The following is a 20345-nucleotide window of genomic DNA, read 5'->3' as shown; positions in this document are numbered from 1 at the left end:
GACCACCCGGTACGTTAGCCCCTCTTCTCTCTTCTTTTTCTATATTTCTCTTCTTTGTATATAAAAAAATAAGAAAACAGTAAGAAACGCAGAGAAAGAAAGAAAATGGTGAATCACCTCTCAAATTTTCTTTGAATATTTCTTTTTTTGTATTCGATCTATGTGTGTTAAAAAAAAGGGAAAAAGCCCCCCAGTACAAAAGATGAATCGACTTTTTATAGCCAAAGCGAAAAAGAAAAGAAAATACATAAATAAATTCGAAATACATCTATTTTCTCTGCTCTTTTCCTATTTTTCTTTTTCTATTACCTTTTGTTTGCTATTCATTTTTGTTTTTTCCCTGGGTACTGTTTTTTTTTGTTGCGTTGCTCGTTTTTGTCCTTTGCAGGTGTCGTACGAAGTAGTGGACATGTGCGCACGGAGGCTCGCGCGAGTGGCAATGGCGCACATGCGAGGCCAGAGATTGATTGCGGCTTGATGGCTTGCTGGAGCGGCGGCTGAGGCGTGTGAAGGCTCGTGGGGTCGAGGGAAAGCCCTGGTGGCTGCGGCGCTGGGGGCATTCAGGGAACCCTAGGGGTTTCTGAAAATCATTCAAATCGGGCCATAATGTATTAGGCCGGGGTTTTGGGTATTTTAGGTTAGAACGGTTTGGGCCACTGTAATTGGGTCTGGTGAATTTTTATTTATTGGACTGTTTAATTATTTTTTCATTTGGTTTTATTTTATTAACGGGCCGGGCAAAAATGGGCTCTTAAAATGTTTCGACATCAAGAATTGCCTCGTCACGACATCGTCTCTACTTTGTCGATTCAACGTTGTCCCGTCGTCTTGACAGTCCTCATCGTGACGTCGAGCCTGTTTTGGGCCTTCTTGTGTTGCTTATCAATCATTTTTCTAAGTGCTTGCAAAGAGTCCTATAAATGTGAGGCACACCCCACAAATCTCCACATTGACTCGTATTTAACATGATTTCTTTTCCAATGCCCATCAGGAGCCTAAATTGATCTTTGTAGGAAATTAACTGAGTCCAAGCAGTGCTTGAACTTTGAAATTGGAAGACTTTTAGTTTTTTAAAGTGCCAAATCGAAGTTGACTCGTGTCTGTTTCCCATAAATGCAGTGCTTGAACTTTGAAATTGGAAGACTTTTAGTTTTTTAAAGTGCCAAATCGAAGTTGACTCCTACACCTGGAAGAGAACCTCTCTTATTCAAAATAATCATACCTTTTTTGCTTATATGACCAAGTCACTTGTGCTTCAAACAAGTCGACTCTGACTCCTTAACAGATGAGAAAATTGTTGTTTTATCAGTCACCATTGAACCCTACAAAACATAAAGACTGTCGGTCTTTCGACCTCTTATCAAAATAAGAGCTCTATGAGATACCTTAATGTTGCTTGACTCGATAGAGATCATAATACCCTTCGAATCTAAACTTTCTAAGGATATAAGATTCTTCTTAAAATAAGGCACATTCTTAACATCTGATAGTGCCCTAATGATTCTGTCGTGCATCCTAATCTGAACGCTACTAACACCGGTTACCTTACAGTGTGAATTATTCCCCATAAGCGCAACTCTACCTTCAACTGGACTATATGTGGAGAACAAGTCATTGTTTGGACACATATGAAAAGAGCACCCCAAATCCAGAATCCACTCGGGCGTAAGTTTAGACCTTTTGGTTGTAGACACTAACAACCAATCATCACCATTATCCTCAGCTACATTAGTATCAACTACCTTAGCCTTCTGTTCCTCGTCGCTCTCAACAACCCTCTTGTTTTTACTTTTCAACTTATAACATTCTACCTTTATGTGACCCAACTTATTGCAATAGTTAGTTACATGTCTTGTCACGATTCCTTGACTTCGATCTTGACCTAGATTTATTCTGACCTAAATTCTTAGACTGTTGCCTGCCTCTAGCAACCAAAAGCGAGGCTTGACTACTATACTTGCTACCTGAATCTAACTTATAATCAAATTTTTCTTTGCTTAACAAGTTACCCTTCACATCTTCAAATGAGAGTTTATCTCTACTGTAAATCAAGGTCTCCTTGAAATTTTTATACGAAGGGGGCAAAGAGTACAATAATAATACAATCTAATATTCATCATCTATATTAACCTCGACATTCTTCAGATTGTTCAATAGAGTAAAAAATTGACTCATGTGACCCTTAAGGTTCTTACCTTCGCCCATATGGTATGTGTATAATCGTTGTTTCAATACTAAGTGATTTGTGAGAGACCTTGTCATATAAAAGGCTTTTAATTATCTCTATAAGGTTGTTGTCGTTTTCTTCGTAAGCACCTCTTGTGACATATTGTTCATGAGGCACAACTGAATTATTGATAGTGTCTTCTTATCAAGCTCTTCCCATTCTGGTTTATCTAGATTTTCGGGCTTTTACCGTGTAACGATCCTTTTTAAGCTGTTCTGACTAGAATTATTGTCATCCAAACTTGCCATAAATTGAAATTTGTGATCTCGTCGAACTTCTCGATGTCGAATCTCATTGTTTCCATCTTGAATGAGTCGAACTACGAAATCTAAATCATGCTCTGATACCAATTTGTTGGGGATCGACCCTCATATAAACAACGAGATAATAAAAGTGGAAAAGAATGAACATAAATATTTTACATGGAAAACTCCTCCGAAGAGGATAAAAACCACGGGCAAAGGAGACTTCACTTAATGAGAAAATAAACGAAGAATACAAAATGGAGAAAATAACCTAAATGAGCAAAACTCAAAACCCGAGGCTCTCTCGAAAACTCTCCCCAAAACTCTTCATCAAATCTCACATAAGAGATATTCTGTCAACCTTTTTAAACAAGGTTACAAAGACCCTTTAAATAAGCTAATATCAAAGTCCTAATATGACTAAAATATTCCTAGACTAATCAGAATTTAATTGGGAAAAAATAGCAGAGTTTAGCTGGAAGAAGAAACCTGTTATTTGTGGGAATACGTCGCGGCATCATCTCTGCTTCCTCATTTCAACGTTGTCATGTCATCCCGACATCCCGATGCACCTCGTCGTGATGTTGGGATTATTTTGGGCCTTTTTTGATTGCTCGTCAATAGCCTTTCTAAATGTCTGTAAAGAGTTCGATAAATGCGAGGTACACCCCAAACATAACATTTAAATTATCAATTTTCAATTTAGTTTACCCCTAAAAATAGAGAAGTTGGCAATAAATTGTATATTCTTATTGAACACGTATAACTTTTAAAGAAAAATGAAATGAAATTTTATAACTTACATATCAAAATGGGATTAAAAATAGATAAAAGAAATACATACCATAAGCTCAAAAATAGATATGATTCAAAAATGAAATCATGATTTTGTTAGTAAAATGGGAATGACAACCGTGATATAATTATAGTCTTCTTTTATGGTATTTCGAAACAGCAGAATTCGATTAAAGACTACTTTTGTACTATTATTATGTTTACTTTTAAGACCTTTTCATGAAGTTGTTTTGAGTGTATATTTTAAGGATAATTATTTGGTGAAAATTTTAATTTTACTGAGATTTTAGCATGTTTATTTATTAATTTTAAATGTAAAATCTCAATTTCAATAATTATTCTGTTATAAAATAAAAGATGATAATAAAGAACAAAGAGAATGGGAGAGCAAAGTGAGGCGTATTTTATTGATCAATCGAATATTAACCGTGCTTCTCCAAAGTCTCTATTTATAGCTATAAAAGTAGAGATCTACTTTTAACCACTATTAGAATTTAAAGTATATTAATAAAACTCATCTTGATATACATCTACTTAATAAGATATTCATAACACTCCCCCTTGGATGTCCATTGGTAGATAATGTATCTCGTTATAATTTTTAAATGATTAAATAAAATTTTTATGATTTTAGGGGGGCCAAAGTGTAATTTTACCTTTACTAATTTAAAATTTTAAAAATTTCTAAAGGGCCTAAATAGCAATTTTGTATTTTATGGGGGCCGAGTCCCCTGTCAGCCCTCCTAGATTCGCCTCTAAGTAAAGGGAAATTTTGGGAAATTTTTGTGACTTATGGAAAAAAATAATTAAAAGAGAATCGTGTTGATAACGAGTTATAAAATAAAAGACAGAGAATAAAGAACAAAGAGAAAGGGAGAGCAAAGAGAGAGCGCATTTTATTGATCAATTAGATTATTTACAATGCTTCTCCAAAGTCTTTATTTATAGGCATAAAAAATAGAAATGAAGTAGAGATATACTTCTAATGACTATTAGATTTAAAGTACATCAAAGTTTATCTTGATATTGATAGACATCCACTTAATAAGATATCCATATTTTAATAGTATATCAAACACTCGACCAATAAGTCACAACTTAAAATTCTATAATCACTCGTCATGCAATTCTTTTATGGTATCCAAACCTACGTTAATTTCACAAAGTGAAGATTTTCTTTAGTCCAAGATTCGATAATCATTGGATGTTTAAGGTAAACTACACCAATAGTTACTAAACTATGGGTAAATTTTCGTTTTAGTCACTTAAATAAAAAAAAGTTACAGTTTGGTCACTAAACTATTCAGAAATTCTCATTTAAGTCACTAAACTATTCAAAAGTTTTGATTTAAGTTACTGGGCTATTAAGTTTTCTTTTTAAAGTTTTGCTAGTGAGCTTCAAGCGACGATTCGACGATCAGCACAATGGATCAGTATCCATCAACGAGAAGAAGAACATATCTTAGATCCAAATTGATTTGACAATCAATATCGAAGATCGGAGAAAAAAGTTGTTTGAATTTTGGTTTGTAGATTCGTGACGCCCAAAGTTATTTCATGAAAAAAAAGTAAATTGTAGAATAAAAGGAAAAAGAGAGCTTTCTATTGGTGCAAGCAGTGCAAATAAAAAAACTATATAGCATCAATTTTAGCAACCCAATGACTTATATGAAAGCTTTGAATAGTTCATTAACCAAATTGTAACTTTTTTTAGTTAAGTGACCAAAACGAAAACTCACTCATAGATTAGTGACTTACCCATATATTTATGATTAAGAGGATGTTTTAACAATTTGATCAAGTTCCAATTTTTTGGATTTTTCTTTTACTTTTTACCAAATTACTTCCATTATTGTTATTGCCAAGTTGCTAATTCGAACCTATAAACCAGATTAAAAATATTGAAAATAGAATCTCTTATTAATTACCTTTTTTTCTAAAAAAGAAAAATTAATGGATCCATTTCAAGGATAACTTTAGTGCACTTTTGTAGTTAGGAAGAGGAAATAAAGGTTAGGAGATATTTATTGTAGGCAAAGTATGATTTTTCGAACTAGTAGTTATCTCTGTCAAAGGTGATGTCAAAAGTCATGAGTCTTCAAATCAGGAAATGGCAGCAAAGTTCCCCAATTTCCACTATGGATGAAGTAGCATCTTCGTTATGACCCAACCCTTTGTCATTGGCTTAAACCACGCTGGACTTACTACCTTATCAAAACAACTGTTCAATCAAAGGGATCATGATCAGATTTGGCCTTTATATTACCCCCAATCATGATTAGGTAGGCAAACCCGTCTCAATTATATCTTTACTTTTATCTCTCGATCTTACATTTGTATCTTACCATAGATCTCTTGAAAACCTGACCCCCACTATCACAGCAAATCACCCTTCATATAAATTCCCCTTCCATTCTTTTTTTCTGCAACTGCATAAGTAAACAAGGTTCTGTGTTCTAGTTTTCAGGCTATGAAAAGGGAGAATCTTTTATCTCTTTGAGTAACCTCCCCCCACCCATGAATTCTAGACCACAAATTGATAGGCTCAGGTAAAGGCAAGGCTTCCATTTTGCTTTCCGTTTTCTTTTGCTTTATTGAAGAGACATGTTTTAGTATTGTGAGGACTGAGGACCATTTTGCTTATCTTAGCAACAAAGAAGATGCTTTTTTATGTCTTTTTCTAGTTGGAATCTTTACAACATTGCTGTAGCCTTAAGGAACCTCCCAACTCCTTTTTTAGAACACTTGTTCAATTGTTCTTGGGTTTTTTTTTTCCTCCATATTTCAAGTGGCTAGCTATGTTATCAGCAAGTGTGAATATGCATCGACGCCTGCTTGGGACAGAAGTGAGCTTGCCACCGGAAAATGGGAACAAAACTCATGATTCCTACCTTAGCGAGACAAATTTCGACACCAACTTGGTGGTTATATTGGCAGCTCTTTTATGCGCTCTGATCTGTGCAGTGGGGTTGAACTCTATAGTCCGTTGCGCTCTACGTTGCAGCCGAAGGTTTGCGACGGAGACCCCAGAACAAGCAGCTGCTCGCTTGGCGACAACAGGCCTGAAGAAACGAGATTTGAGACAAATCCCGGTGGCAGTGTATGGGGAAGGCGTGGGTTTGCCGTCGACGGAGTGCCCAATATGCCTGGGAGAGTTCGTTGATGGAGAAAAAGTAAGAGTGTTGCCAAAATGCAACCATGGGTTTCATGTGAGGTGCATTGATACATGGCTGCTCTCACACTCATCTTGCCCGAATTGTCGGCACTCGTTACTTGAAGTCGATGCATCAAAAACCGAGACATCCCAGCAAGTCACTTCCCTACGGCAACCACAGAATGGATTAGGTGGTGATCATCCAAACGGCAGCGTCGTTGTCGTTGTTGGATAGGGAAGTTCAATACCCATTTAGAGCTTGTAACTCTACTTGTAGTTGTTGTTAGAAGGGTAAACTGTTCACTATCTAGATTTTGGAGAGATGAAATGAAAGAAGTATTTAGTCACAAGCTTAAGAGTCAACCAAACTTATCTTCTTTTTTGCATGTGCAACTGCAAAAGTGCACATGCACGGGCACTGCCTGCTCCCTTTTGCTTCCCTGGTTTTGTGAATGTTGGGGACAATTTTACTTTAATATCATTTTAATTTAATTAATTTTAGATAGTAAAACAGATAAAAATACTTATAATTATATTATAAAAAATTTAATTTTATCTTAATACATCCCCATAATTGCTTTACATGTAAAATATATATTTATGGAGTTAAAATCTGAAAAGATATGATATTTTGGAGGAATCAGGTTAGGATTAGAAGAGTAAAATTAGGTAAAGATGTAAGAAGAGTTGGATAATATCGTATATATTAATCACTAAGAGCATAAACCTAGATTTATGTTTATTTATTCAACGTTATCTTTATATATGATTTTTCGTGTGAATATGCTTAAAATTCTCAAAATTTCACTTTTATCACTCATCACGTTAACTACCCATCTACTCTAACAATGTGATTTGAATTAATTTTTCTTTTTAAATTCTTGGTTTTGATTCTTTGAAATTCAATTTCTTAAATTTAAGTTTACCATTCCAATAAAATCAAAAAACAAATTGATACAATTATCTTGGATCTCTCACATTTAAAAATGAGAATTTGGTCATCTAGAAAATTAGAAAAATGATTGTATAAAACTGTGATTCCACATCATCCCTGTCCCTTTCTAATGGGAGAATGACAAATTAGATTTTTCCTCCCGATTTTTAACATTTTTAGTTGGATTTGAATTTTTTTTAGGAAGAAAAAGTTGAATATCATGGGAAAAAATATGATTTGTCATTCTCCTGTCGGAAAGGGATAAGGATGACGTGCAATCACCCTTCTCAGAAAATTATTACAAAAAATTCAAAATAATATTCGAGTTTTCAAATAATTATTTAAAAATTCCAAAAATTCCTAAAATAATATATATTAAAATTATTTTTTTCCAAAATAATAAATTCAATGCCTTAAATAGATAAATTACGAAATCATACTAAGCAAAAGCTTTGAAAGGCTTTTCAAATATATATACACCACAACAAAATAGGTCTATGGCTACTCTTAGTTAAGCGTTAAGTTAGGCATGCATATCCCGACCCTTATACAAAAAGTTGGCCAAAGCGTATGTCGGTAGATCTATTCCGACACTTAGAAAAGTGTCAGTCCAAAAGTGTCGTCTTAGGGCTGTTTTGTTGTAGTGATATATGGCCTCAAATTTATGTGTTTTAGATATAGATTTAATCATATTGTCTATAAGATTTTAATTTTATCTGTTTAATTTTTTTAAGATTAGAACTTCATTTCACTAAACTTAATTCAAAAACTTTCAAAATTGGATGATAAATAGAACAAACCAACTAAACTAACTCAAAATTTTAGTTCAAAATTTGCTCATTTGATTTGATTCGAGGCTTACCAATAAATAAGATTTGTGACAATTTTACATTCGTTAATCACATAATCATGCTTTATTCAATAACATTACCTTGAGTTGCTAGCATGATATTATGGTAGTGTAAGACTTGATAATAGAGTGAGTAATCTCAATATTATATGTTATTATATTACGTTGGTAAGTGAAATTTGTGACAATTTTACTCTATTTTATGGCCTTAACCAATTTTCATTAAAATGAAGATGAAATTAATAGGTATTAATTAATCAAAGTTTCTATTTTTAAAATATATTTTAGGTATGTTTCAACTATATTTATTATTGTAAGTGAGTTTGTTCTTCTGTTTACTATTTATTAGTTGAGAAATTTTAACATTTTGTATATTATATTATTGATTCGTTTCACTATTAGCATAATTTAATAACTTTTTATATGATTAAGGATAGGTTAATAAAATATATTTTTCAATAATTTAATATTTCGTTAATCAAATAATAAAGCTTTACATTTTATTTTTTTTAAATGTAAAGCTGCTATTCATTAAATGTTGTAGGGGCTCAATAAAGACTGACACCCTTAAAGACGTTACAAACAGATGAAAAGACATATCAAACAAACCAAACGTCACACGAAAGCCACTAAAAGCTAAAAAGCAAACAGCCATACACAATTAAAACGCAATCAGAAATTAAAACGCCTAAAACAAAACTTAAAGTAAGAGGAAACCAGAAACGAAACAAAACAAAACAAAGCCTTCCCCCAACCAACCATAAAGAGAAACCAGAGAAATACCAGCCAAAACCTCTTCAAACAAAGCTCAAAATCCATCAACCATAGTAGAATAGGCAAAAGCTTAAGAGAAACAAGCGCATGGAGATTCAGATTGAACCTTCTCCATCTTCAAGCTTCCAAAAAATGTCTTAATATTGTCAAATCCAATTGTTCCAGTTCACAATTGTCATCTTCTCAACTGGATTTGGGGTTTCTTCAACCCAAAAGCATGGTGCTCGATACCAGCGTCCCTCCTTAGCCAACACATGGGCAACCTTATTTGCATCTCTTGGAATGAAATGGTAAGATATCTCCTCGAACTTTCTTCCTAAGTTGCAGATGCTTAGAATCACATGTCTACATTTTACTTTTTAAGCAAATGATCCAAACATAATAACATGACATAACTAATCAAGATTTCCCTTAGAAATGAATGTACTTGTCATTTTTTTTGTTTGGATAGTTTTTTTTTAATTTAAGGCAAGGAACAAAAATTGAGTATCACTTGATTTTCGGTATGTAACACCCCCTAACCCTAAATCGTCACCGAAACAGGGTTACCGAGCATTACCGGACATATCAGATAACTTATAACTAATTCACAAATAAATAATAGACATAGTATACTTTAATCAATACGTCACCTAGATAAATGCCACATTATCAAAAGAAATGTACATCACAAAAATTTCTCTGAGATCGGGATTGCTCTGGTTGTTGGACCGGACACTGGCTTTTTACTAACCTGCGCACGGAAACAACCGTACGCTGAGTATTGGTATACTCAGTGGTGTTACCATAATTCAAATTTATAACATTAATCGATAAATTATATACATTTAATTTATGTCTACAATTATTCATTAATTATCTCATACTTTAAATTAAGTTGACCATTAATAACAATAAGCAATATTTCAATCTTGCATTTAATTGTATTCATACCTTATTTCACTATCTCAGTTTTATTGGATTTTTCCACGTCTCGTTCTAATAACTCATTCCAATTCATACAAATTCAATCAATTTATCAACTCATTCATTATCATTTCTATTTATATTCAATTTATACTTTTAATCTTTTAATAATCAAACTAAACATTTAGACTACATATTTCAATAATAATAATAACTAATTTTATAATATGGTATTCAAATTAACTCATACACTATTTCTTAATTCAATTTATACCATTAATCTTTCAATAAACTTTTAATACATTAAATCAACTTGTTTCAACAACAACAACAATAATAGCTATCTTTCAATTCGATTCGTTCATTTATAATCAATTTACACTTATGATCTTTTAACACTCAATTTATACATTAAATCCATAAATAAATTTCAATAACTTGTATTCAATTAAATTCACATATGATTTCACTATTTCAAATCATTTTATTTTCACTTCTCATTTTCAACAATAGCTATTTCAATTTGTTTTTCTTCACTTAGATTTTTACATCATCTCGTACTACCAAAATCATTTCATGAACTACATCATTATCTATTTCTTGAACCCATGGTTCATACATTTCATTTCCATATCTCAATTTAATATCTCATTTCAAATCATATTCAAGATCATTCAATAAAATTTCTATTATCAAAATTATTTTTTTACCCCTATTAACTTGACTCGAACTTTGACGGATACACGGATCCAACCAAACACACCAGATTGGCACCCAATGCCTCATCGAATAATTCGAAGCAAAGTTGACACCCAGTGTCTCATCGGCCTAGCCGAAGTAAGTTGGTACCCAGTACCTCATCAAATCTATTCGAAGAAATATAGTGACACCCAGTGTCTCATCGACTCAAGGTCGAAGTATCCCTGAACTCTTCCAATCCTATGGCATGCCAACTATATCCGACTCAAATTTGACTAGTTAATAGGGTTTCGAATCACATTTCAATTCAATCACTTTCTCATACTTTCAATTCAAATCATTCCAATTTAATCACAATTTAATTCAATACATTTTTCACTTTCCAATCAGTATACCATCAAATGCTCATACATATTCTTACTTCATTTCAATTTCATTCAATTCACAATTTTTCATGTTCACAATTCAAATCAATTTCTCAATCCAATATGCATTTTAATACCACATTAATTTTTTAATTCAAATCATATCACTAGTCATTTTCATTCAATTCACATATAATTCAATATCATTTAATTCAATATCAATATTCACCTTATTTTTATTTACTAAACATATTATTCAAAATTCAACAATTACTATTAATAAATTCAATACCAATACGTATTTATCATTCAATTCAATCATGATACTTACCTCAATTTGCTTATCATGTATATTAATTTAAATTTTAACCAATTAATAATTAAATTCGAATTATAATAATACTAACCGAAATTTCTCTCGAGTCACTCCTTGTCCACCTTCTCCTTTCCTTTCTTGGTCAATGACTCTTGCACAACATTAGCTACGTAATTAAACAATTAAAAATCATTAATACGCAATTTCATCAAAATATTTCCATTTATACCCAAACTTTACCTAAATTCTAATTTAATCCCTTATCAATACTAATTTTATTTTCCCAATCTAACTTCATATTCTTTCTCAATTCTTACTATAAACTCATTTTAACTCTTCAATTTCACCATAAATCCCTAATTTCGGGATTCTTTCAATTTAGTCCCTACTAATCAAAACTTACACTTTATTTTACAATTAAATCCTTTACTAACTTCTAACTTGCAATTAAATTAATTTAACCCTAATTCTTTCATTTATTCAACATAATCAATGTCTAGAAATCTAATAACTTCCAAAATTTTGACATAAATCCAATAATACTTTGTTCTAGGATTCCAAAACATCAAAACTAAGAGAAAAGGGATTAAATTGACTTACCAAATTAACTTTGAACCTTGACAACCCAAATTTTCCTTTTCTTTTCCTTCTTTCCTTTCTCTGTTTCGTTCTACTTCTCTGTTCTTTTCTTTCTTTATTTCATTGTTTCTTTTATTTCTTTACTTTATATAATAATAATAATAATAATAATATAATTACAATAAATACCTAATTAATAACTAATACATATATTACAAATGTATACATATATATTTTTACACTTGTACTTAATCTATACCCTACACTTGTCACAAATTAATTTATTAATCACATAAATATCTTATAATTTAATTATTTATCTAATAAATATCTTTTAAATAATAAATATCTATTTAATATACAATATAAATATTACAATTGTATATATTTATCTTTTTACACATGTATTTATAATTACACACACTTGTCACTTTTTATTGTTTAATTATTAGTTTAGTCCTTTCACCTTTCTCTATTCTATAATTAACTTTCACACTTAATTCAATTTAGTCCTAATACTCAATTAACTTTAATTCAACTAAATTTACTTAACTAAAATCTAATTGGTCTTATAACTAATTCTATAAATATTTTTAATAATTATTTTACGAGTCCGTTTTACCAAAACGGAGACCTGATAATTCACTTTCCAATACCTGCACTTTTTAGGTCGTTACACGGAATTTATCCCAATTTGTAGGGAAAATGTGAAAAAAATTGATAAGGAAAGCAAGTGAGAGCAAAGTAAAAAAAAAAAATTAAGATTTTTTTTATATAAATTATTTTATGCAAAGATTGTAATTGTAAAATTTCGTTATAATGAATCTTTTCATTTTCTTTTTACTGTTTAGTCAATAAAATGTTAAAATTATTTGTTTTTTCCTTTTTTTGAAAAAAAAATAATACATGGTGATCGAAGAGTAGATCATACTAAACGTTGTTGCATCAAGGAATAAAACAAAAGAAAATGTGATCTGAAACACAATAGTAGCAAAGAAAAGAATGCAAAATTAAGCTTTGTGAACACAAAGATCTTATGTCTACGTAGCCTTATTCAAAGTGTAATATTATTGTATAGTTGAACCAAAATTACAACCTATCACACTCCCAATACTAGCACATGTACATATTAAAAACCAATCAGACAAAAAACAAGTTAACTTAGATTACAAAAAGTAAGCTGAAAATTAAGAAATTGAAAAGAAATAATTCAAATTTGCAGCACAAACATTGCACCTTTCACCAAGAGAAAAGGAACATAATAAATCCGGGTAAAATAAAGCAACAATCCATATACATCTAGATAATCGACAGAATGGCCCATAATCTTGTTTCATCAAAGATACCAACAAATTTTTTATACCAAAACATCGTCATGTTCGAATAACACATGAAATAAAAGAAGATAATACTTAGTTTTAACACTTTTATTAATTTTAACTATCCAAATAAAATAATATGCTTTTTTTTTGTTTCCATTTTTATTAAAATTGTTTATGATAATTTTGTTTTTCTTATTTATTTAGAGTATTATAAACAAAGATTTACTTTCTTATCATTTGTTGGGCGGGGATTCGTACACGTTCGTGTGCGTGTTGTTTTGTAGTTTGTTTCATGTTTCATGTAATCTTCACAATGATTCAATTAGTTTATAATTGGTTTGCTTTATGCATACAATTTAGCAATAAAATATTCATTTTTTATATATTTTTCATGTTAATAATTTATTTATATACATCTTGCCATCTTCATATATTTTGTTCTTAGGTTTTAATTTGTATATATTTACTATTTCATCCTCGACTTTAATTTCAATATGCAATTTGAATCTAGTATCGATTTATTTTAGTCCAATTCAGTACTTGTATTTGGATTCATTACCTAGATCAACCCGCATTAACTTTAAAAATAATAAAAATACAAAAAGAATGACAACTAAAAAATTCAAAGAGTACATTAAAATTTCAGAAAATAAATAAAATTATAATACTTCTTTGGAGAATATATTATTTATAATTTTTAGATATTTTATACATTTTAAAATTTTTAGATGATGACATCATTATAACATCCCAACTTCCACAACAAATATCTATTATGTATCATCCCTTGGAATTAATAATAATAATATTATGATTAATTTTATTTAAAAATGAAACCAGTATATATTAGATTTAAGATAAATTCTAATATCACACAACTAATAATGATTTTTAAAACCACCATTATACTGGAGTAAATAAAAAATGGAAACCCTTTTTTCATATTTGGGGCCAAAAACTCTTGTCTCTGCTATCTTTGTTTTGTTTTGCTGGAGTGAATGGAGGGTAGATCTGAAGCAAAGTGTTTAGAGTTTGAGTAACTGAGAGGCCACAGCAAGGGAGAAACTCAATGGAAATGAAACTAAAGTTATAAAACTCTTCTTTATTTTTCTGTCATGGGCATAATAATAGTTGGGCTTACCAATCATCTATACATTATATTATTCGGTTGATTTAGCAATTCACTAACGACTTTAGCACTAAATACCATAATAAAACACATTTTCATAGTTCTGGTTCCACATAGCATATTTTTAAAATACATGTACCATAATAAAATATATATTGATAGTTTAAGACATTTTCAAAATAGACTAGCATTATCCCCGCGCACCAAACACAGGCAAACGCCATCACAATCTCATTTCAATAAAATCAAGCAAACCGCCAAACCATTGAAACCACAGGAGAGAGTTGGAGCATTGTTTCTCTCTCTGATTCAACCGCATATGCACCACACTCTGTTGCCATAGGTACTGAATGACTATTAGGTTCTGATCTTTTTGCTGTTTCAACTACCATATATGATATTTATGCCTTCTCTGGACATTGGTATGAAAATGTAATCTTCTAATAAATTTTAAGAGATTTTAAATGCATCTCATATCAAACATATATTCATGTTCCACACTCACAATCTAATTTGAGTATTGTTGGGCAAATGTGGTGTTGTGTATATCTATACTTATAAAACAAATTTTAAAATAAACATAACTATATACACAATTATTTTTTTTTGGCTAAATGCTCAAATTAGGGCATAACTTTTTAGGGGTTACTCGTATAAAGGTCAAATATTTTAAAATAGTCATATAAAGGCTAAATCTCTATAAAAATACTCAAATAAAGGTTTTTTTACGCACTGAACCTTAGTTTGTGGTAAAAATTAGATGGATGCTTATGTGTTGAGAATGGAACACATGACAACTGAATTATATATTACTCGAAAATAAAATAAAAATAAAAAACATAATATGATAAAATAAAGCGTTTTAAATGCTTTTATTTGAACACTTTTGAAAAGGTTTGGTATTTATTTGACCATTTTTAAAAGTTTGCCCTCATTCGAGCACATTTGAAAGTGTTCTACTCTTATTTGAACAAAAGTTACTTTACATATAACCTAGGATAAACTACACCCAAGATCACAAAACTATTAGTTACTTTACATTTTTGGTCACCAACTTCAAAAAGTTACAAAATGGTCAGTGAGCCATCCAAAAGTTTTTATTTAAGTCATTGAGTTGTTAAGTTTTTTCTTTTCTTTCTAAAATCTGACTGGTGAACTCCGAGTGACGATTTGACGATTAGTATGATAGATCAGTACCCATTGACAAGTCGAAGTTGATCTGACAATTAATGTTAGAAATTGGAGAAGAAAGCTGTTTGGATTTTGATTTGCATATTCGTGCTATTTAAAGTTGTTTCATAAAAAAAATTGAATTGTAGAAAAAAAAGAGAGGAAAAAGAGCTTTCAATTGGTGCAGACAGTGCAAATAAACTTAAATGAGAACTTTGAATAATTTAATGATTATTTTATAACTTTTTAAAATTGAGGGACTAAAACACAAACTTACTAATACATACTTTTTTTTTAATAATAATTGTGAAATTGATAGCTTGGGAGAAGAGGATGAGGCATGGATCCAACCGGAAGCCAAATTGGGCTAATGTTAAAAAATTCCAAGGGTAGCAGTGAAAGCGGGCCCAGGATCGACCCAGCAGGATTTTGTTTTAGGGCGCGTGTGCAGCCACCAGGTTAGGCAAAGCAAAGGACAAAGTGGTGGGGTCCCACACAGCCTTTATTTGTATTCAAAAGAAAAGATCTTTGAAACCCACAATGAATCGGACGGTCACAGTTGATAGTCAAATGCCTATCTTGAAAGGTCACTTTGACCACACCCCCCTTTTTATTTATCAATATAAAAAGGAACTAATTTTCTAAACTTTGACTGTCCAGTCACATCAATCGATGGGCTCCTTCGTTGAAAATCTAGCTGCTGCACTCTTCATTTTACCATTTTACCCACCCTTCTTTCTACATTTTCCCTCCCTTACCTAACTAACATAATCTTATTTACTTTCTCTTTCATTCTCAAAACACTTGTTTTTCAATGGTCAAAACGAATGAGAATCCCACAACAAATATGCTTGGAAATTTTGTGGTAAAGAAAAGGATAAAAGTGTCAAAGTATAAAAATTGAGAAGGCGTGTGTTGCTTGTTGAAAGAAAATTTAGAATAAAATATTAACTGTTAATTAACATCCGGGTTTTGGTTGGTTTGACCATTGCTGCTGTCTTTTTCTCCTATTCAATTCTTAAAAAAAAAAAGAAAAAAGAATTTCTTCTTCCTAATAATAATAATAATAATAATAATATAATATTCTACTCATCTTTTGCCTACTTTCTTTTTCCTCTCAAAACCTCTCTCACAGTGAACAACTTTTCTCTCCATTACCTTTCTTTGACTTGCAAAGTTGTTCTCCTCAAACTAACCAAACAAGGGATTCTGGGTTTTCAGCTTTCTCTGTTTTCCTACTCTCTTTCGCCTTTGCATGACCTGCTTACATAGGTTTGATTCTCACCTTTCTTCTCTTTTTTTTTTTTCTGCTGAAAACAATTGAAATTTCGTTAATGATTTCTGGGTGTGTTTTGTTTGAAAGTTGTGTTTTCGCTAGAATTATTTTAATTATTTTTTTATTAGTCATGCAGATAAGAATATTCTAATAGTTGATTAGTGGATGTGCAATTTATGTTCTCTTTTTCCTATTTTCAGTTTTGGATTATTTTGGATCTGTGGTTGAATTTTGTAAACCCAGATGCTGGTTGACGAATTTTCTTCTTTGTTTTTTTTTAATTATGTTTGCTTAGTTGTGTCTTATGCTGATTTGGACCATGAAATAGTTTGCTGAACAAAGGACCTTTTTCTTTTTGTTAAAAGAAAATGAATTTCCCCTGCAAATCTCTAGTTTGCATTGTGCATGTGTTTGGTGTTTCTTTTTTTTTCCCCTCTCTTTTTATGCATCCCATGGCGATAATTTATTACTAAATATGCACTTGAAAGCTATAACCGGCTCGTCAGCATATTCACTGAATTATTTTAGAGTTTATGGAATTTGATCTCTTGACCCATGTTGACGTTTGTTGTAATTGGTTATAAAAGATTTGAACTTTGGGCACTGTACGCTTTTGTTTGAGCTAGGTTTTGCTAGGTGGGCTTTTTTTCCTCTGCCATATAATCTTTGCAATTACTAAATTGAAGATAAGGGAAGGGGTTTTTTTTTGGGGGGGGGGGGAGGGGAATTGATGTAAATTACAATGCGATCTTTGTGTAGATATCTATTTGAACGTGTTTTCTTACATATGATTTTATCTTAACCACTTTATGCAACTTTTATTCAAGATATGCAGCCTTTGGTTTCATCATAATGAGACGTCCAATGGCTCGAATTTTGTAGTTTAGGCAATGAGTATTTGAGATAATTAATATTGTTGATGGTATGGATTGTTCATCTGATATTACAAGACAAAAATGATACCCCGGTCCTCTTTTGTCCTTTTTGCACCTTGTTCCTATGCTGCGATGAGTAGACTTTTGCATTATTTATGTTCTAGCTGATTCAAAGCTTCTATTGATTTGTGTGCTTTTTTCTTTGTCCTCTTGCAGAAACATAAAAGTCCGAAATACAATTTAGGTGGTTTGTATATAAGATGGGGTGTTTTACAGTTTTGAGAAGCAACAAGAAAAAGTCCAAACAGTCAGTTTTTGTAAAACACATTGCTCATAAAGAGCATATTCCTACCATGCTGCCTGAGCCCCAAATTCAGACACGATCACTGCAATCTGCACCCCCAAGTTTTATAACCAGAGTAAAACCAATTCAATCTAATAACAAGGCAAGCTGCAATAGGACACGTGCATTATCTGCTCCGTCAAGTCTTGATGCTGCTGAGCAAGATGACCTTGCGTCAGTTGAATTTGAAGAACAAGAAGAGTTGAAGAGTCGTGTTGGTTTAGTCAAGGAACAGAAGTCATCAAGTCCACAGCCTCTTCCACTTCCATCTCCCCACAGTACTGCGCTGAAGACAATGGGAAGTTTTAAAGCAGGGAATGTTAGTGGCCCTCTTTTTGCTTCGGGACCATTACCCCTGCCTCCCTCTGGAACACTACGTAACTTCGCCTACGAAGAAATTGCAGCTGCTTGCCATCATTTCTCTTCTGATCGATGCACATCTGAGGGTCTATCTTCTGTTATGTACAAGGCATCCTTCGGAGATGACACATCAAGTTCAAAGAAGTTTGAAGCTACTGTTACTCGCCTTCACCCATCCACTCAGGTACAAAATTTATACCAATGAAATTTTTTTCGCATGATTTTTGTGATCCTTAAATGGTAAGCTATTTTGTTGCTGCCTTTCCCTTAATTTTGGAAATGTTTGAGGGTACTGTTTTAGAGAGTCTCACTGCTTTATTTCTGTTCCTGTAGGGTTTAAGGGAATTTATAAACGAAGTAAACACTCTTGCATCATTGCAACATCCAAATCTCTGTAAATTGCTTGGGTACCATGCACGTGATAATTCAGAACAACGAATGTTGGTCTATGAGAGGTTATTTCATGGAAGCTTAGACCGGCTTTTATACGGGAGATCGGATGGACCGCCACTTGATTGGAATACTCGCATGAAAATTGCTTTATGTTCTGCACAGGGTCTTACTTTCTTGCATGAGGAAGGACCATTTCAGGTATGGTTCAAATATCTATGTGCGTCTATATTTTCAGATGATAAAACTGAATGAGCTGTGTCATTTGCATGTTTGGATTGAGCTTTGATCATGTTTAACGGGGATGACTATTCTGTTTGAAATAAGGTCTCTTATTGATTAGCCCTTTCTGGATATTATGAGTCAATTCCCGTTCTTGCTACATTAGTTTGTGTCAATAAGTACTATTCTGGTTTTATAAATGCATAATTACTTAAAAGGTTCTATCATATGCAGGCAATGTACAATGAATTTTCGACTGCCAACATACAGATCGACAAGGATTTCAGTGCAAAGCTCTCAGGATATGGGTGCGTTGGTCATATCCCAGAGACAGAAGAGATCTCCAGTAATTCAGTTGTAAGTTACTTTGCCATGTAATTGATCTTTAAGTATTTGATCTATAATTATTGTTGCTTTAAACCACAAACTGTGGTGCACTAAGTTGTCTAGATTTTCATTGCAACTCTCTACATAAATTTTCCTCTTCGGGTTGTTGGGAACTTATTCTCTCTCTACACAGGCTGTGGCAAATATATCCGTAGAGACTCTGGAGAGAGGGCGACTAACTCCAAAGAGCAATGTTTGGAGTTTTGGGATCATTCTACTTGAATTACTCACTGGCCGGAAGAACCTTGACAACCGTTATCCCAAGGAAGAGAGGAACCTAGTGAAGTGGAGCCGGCCATTCCTAGCCGACAATTGTAGATTGTCACTCATCATGGATCCTCAGCTCAAAGGTCGCTTTCCTATGAAAGCTGCCCGTACGGTGGCTGACATTGCACAAAGGTGTCTCCAGATGGACCCATCAGAGAGGCCAACCATGAGAACCATCGTTGAGCATCTCAAAATCATCCAAGACCTGAAATACTCTTGTCGGTTTCCTCTGCAAGATCCAGCAGCAATTGCTGGAAAACAGATGTCAAGGTCACCGAGTCTCAACGGCATCATTACTCCTGCACCCAGGTCAAGTTTCTCACCGTCACCACCATCAAGAGCCTGGATGTCTGTTTCTCCTACAAGACCACCTAATCTGCCATTGGCACTTCCACCACGAGCTTGTTCCTCGACACTCTCGTTAGAGGAGTCTGAGAGGCAAGAAAGTAGAAGATCATCATCAGCAACCCTTATGAGGGCTAGTGTAGAAGGATATTGATTGTTTATATATATGCATTTGTTCATTTTTTTTGTCCCTTTTTTATTTCAACACAACATAGAGAAGATAATAGATGTGGTTCTTCCACTGTCTTGATCCTTCTAGATGTGGAAATGGGGAGGATGCTGTTGTTGTAGATAAGAGTGCAAGCCTGACCCTCTAATATATAGTGTTATGTATATGTTCATAATCATTCATATCAGTCTACTTCTATACAGAATGCGAGTTCCAATGAATTTTTTTGCATCATCTGCACGTAAC

General features: G+C 32.5%; 2 protein-coding genes across 2 annotated transcripts; both read left to right on the top strand.

Moving 5' to 3' along the window:
- The first annotated feature begins 5366 nt into the window (after positions 1-5366).
- LOC105776296 (RING-H2 finger protein ATL74) lies at positions 5367-6771 on the top strand. The gene has a single exon (XM_052621659.1). It carries the CDS (start codon positions 6066-6068, stop codon positions 6654-6656), a length of 591 nt encoding a protein of 196 aa, XP_052477619.1. The 5' UTR covers positions 5367-6065; the 3' UTR covers positions 6657-6771.
- A 9792-nt stretch (positions 6772-16563) lies between these two features.
- On the top strand, positions 16564-20320 carry LOC105776294 (probable serine/threonine-protein kinase PBL11). Its single transcript, XM_012598866.2, has 5 exons — positions 16564-16737; positions 17833-18503; positions 18653-18910; positions 19166-19288; positions 19452-20320. Exons 2-5 carry the CDS (start codon positions 17877-17879, stop codon positions 20082-20084), a joined length of 1641 nt encoding a protein of 546 aa, XP_012454320.2. The 5' UTR covers positions 16564-16737; positions 17833-17876; the 3' UTR covers positions 20085-20320.
- Positions 20321-20345: the final 25 nt, after the last annotated feature.

This window comes from Gossypium raimondii, chromosome 10 (genome assembly GCF_025698545.1).
Source record: "Gossypium raimondii isolate GPD5lz chromosome 10, ASM2569854v1, whole genome shotgun sequence".
Lineage (NCBI taxonomy): Eukaryota > Viridiplantae > Streptophyta > Magnoliopsida > Malvales > Malvaceae > Gossypium > Gossypium raimondii.
The sequence above is the reverse complement of the archived record's forward strand: the minus strand, read 5'-3'. Positions and strand labels throughout refer to the sequence as shown.

Bases quoted from the DNA above. Each gene is read 5' to 3' on its own strand.
- LOC105776296 (XM_052621659.1), top strand. From the start codon at position 6,066: ATGTTATCAGCAAGTGTGAATATGCATCGACGCCTGCTTGGGACAGAA.
- LOC105776294 (XM_012598866.2), top strand. From the start codon at position 17,877: ATGGGGTGTTTTACAGTTTTGAGAAGCAACAAGAAAAAGTCCAAACAG. The intron at 18,911-19,165 runs GTATGGTTCAAA...TATCATATGCAG, and splicing joins ATGAGGAAGGACCATTTCAG to GCAATGTACAATGAATTTTC. The intron at 19,289-19,451 runs GTAAGTTACTTT...CTCTCTACACAG, and splicing joins AGATCTCCAGTAATTCAGTT to GCTGTGGCAAATATATCCGT.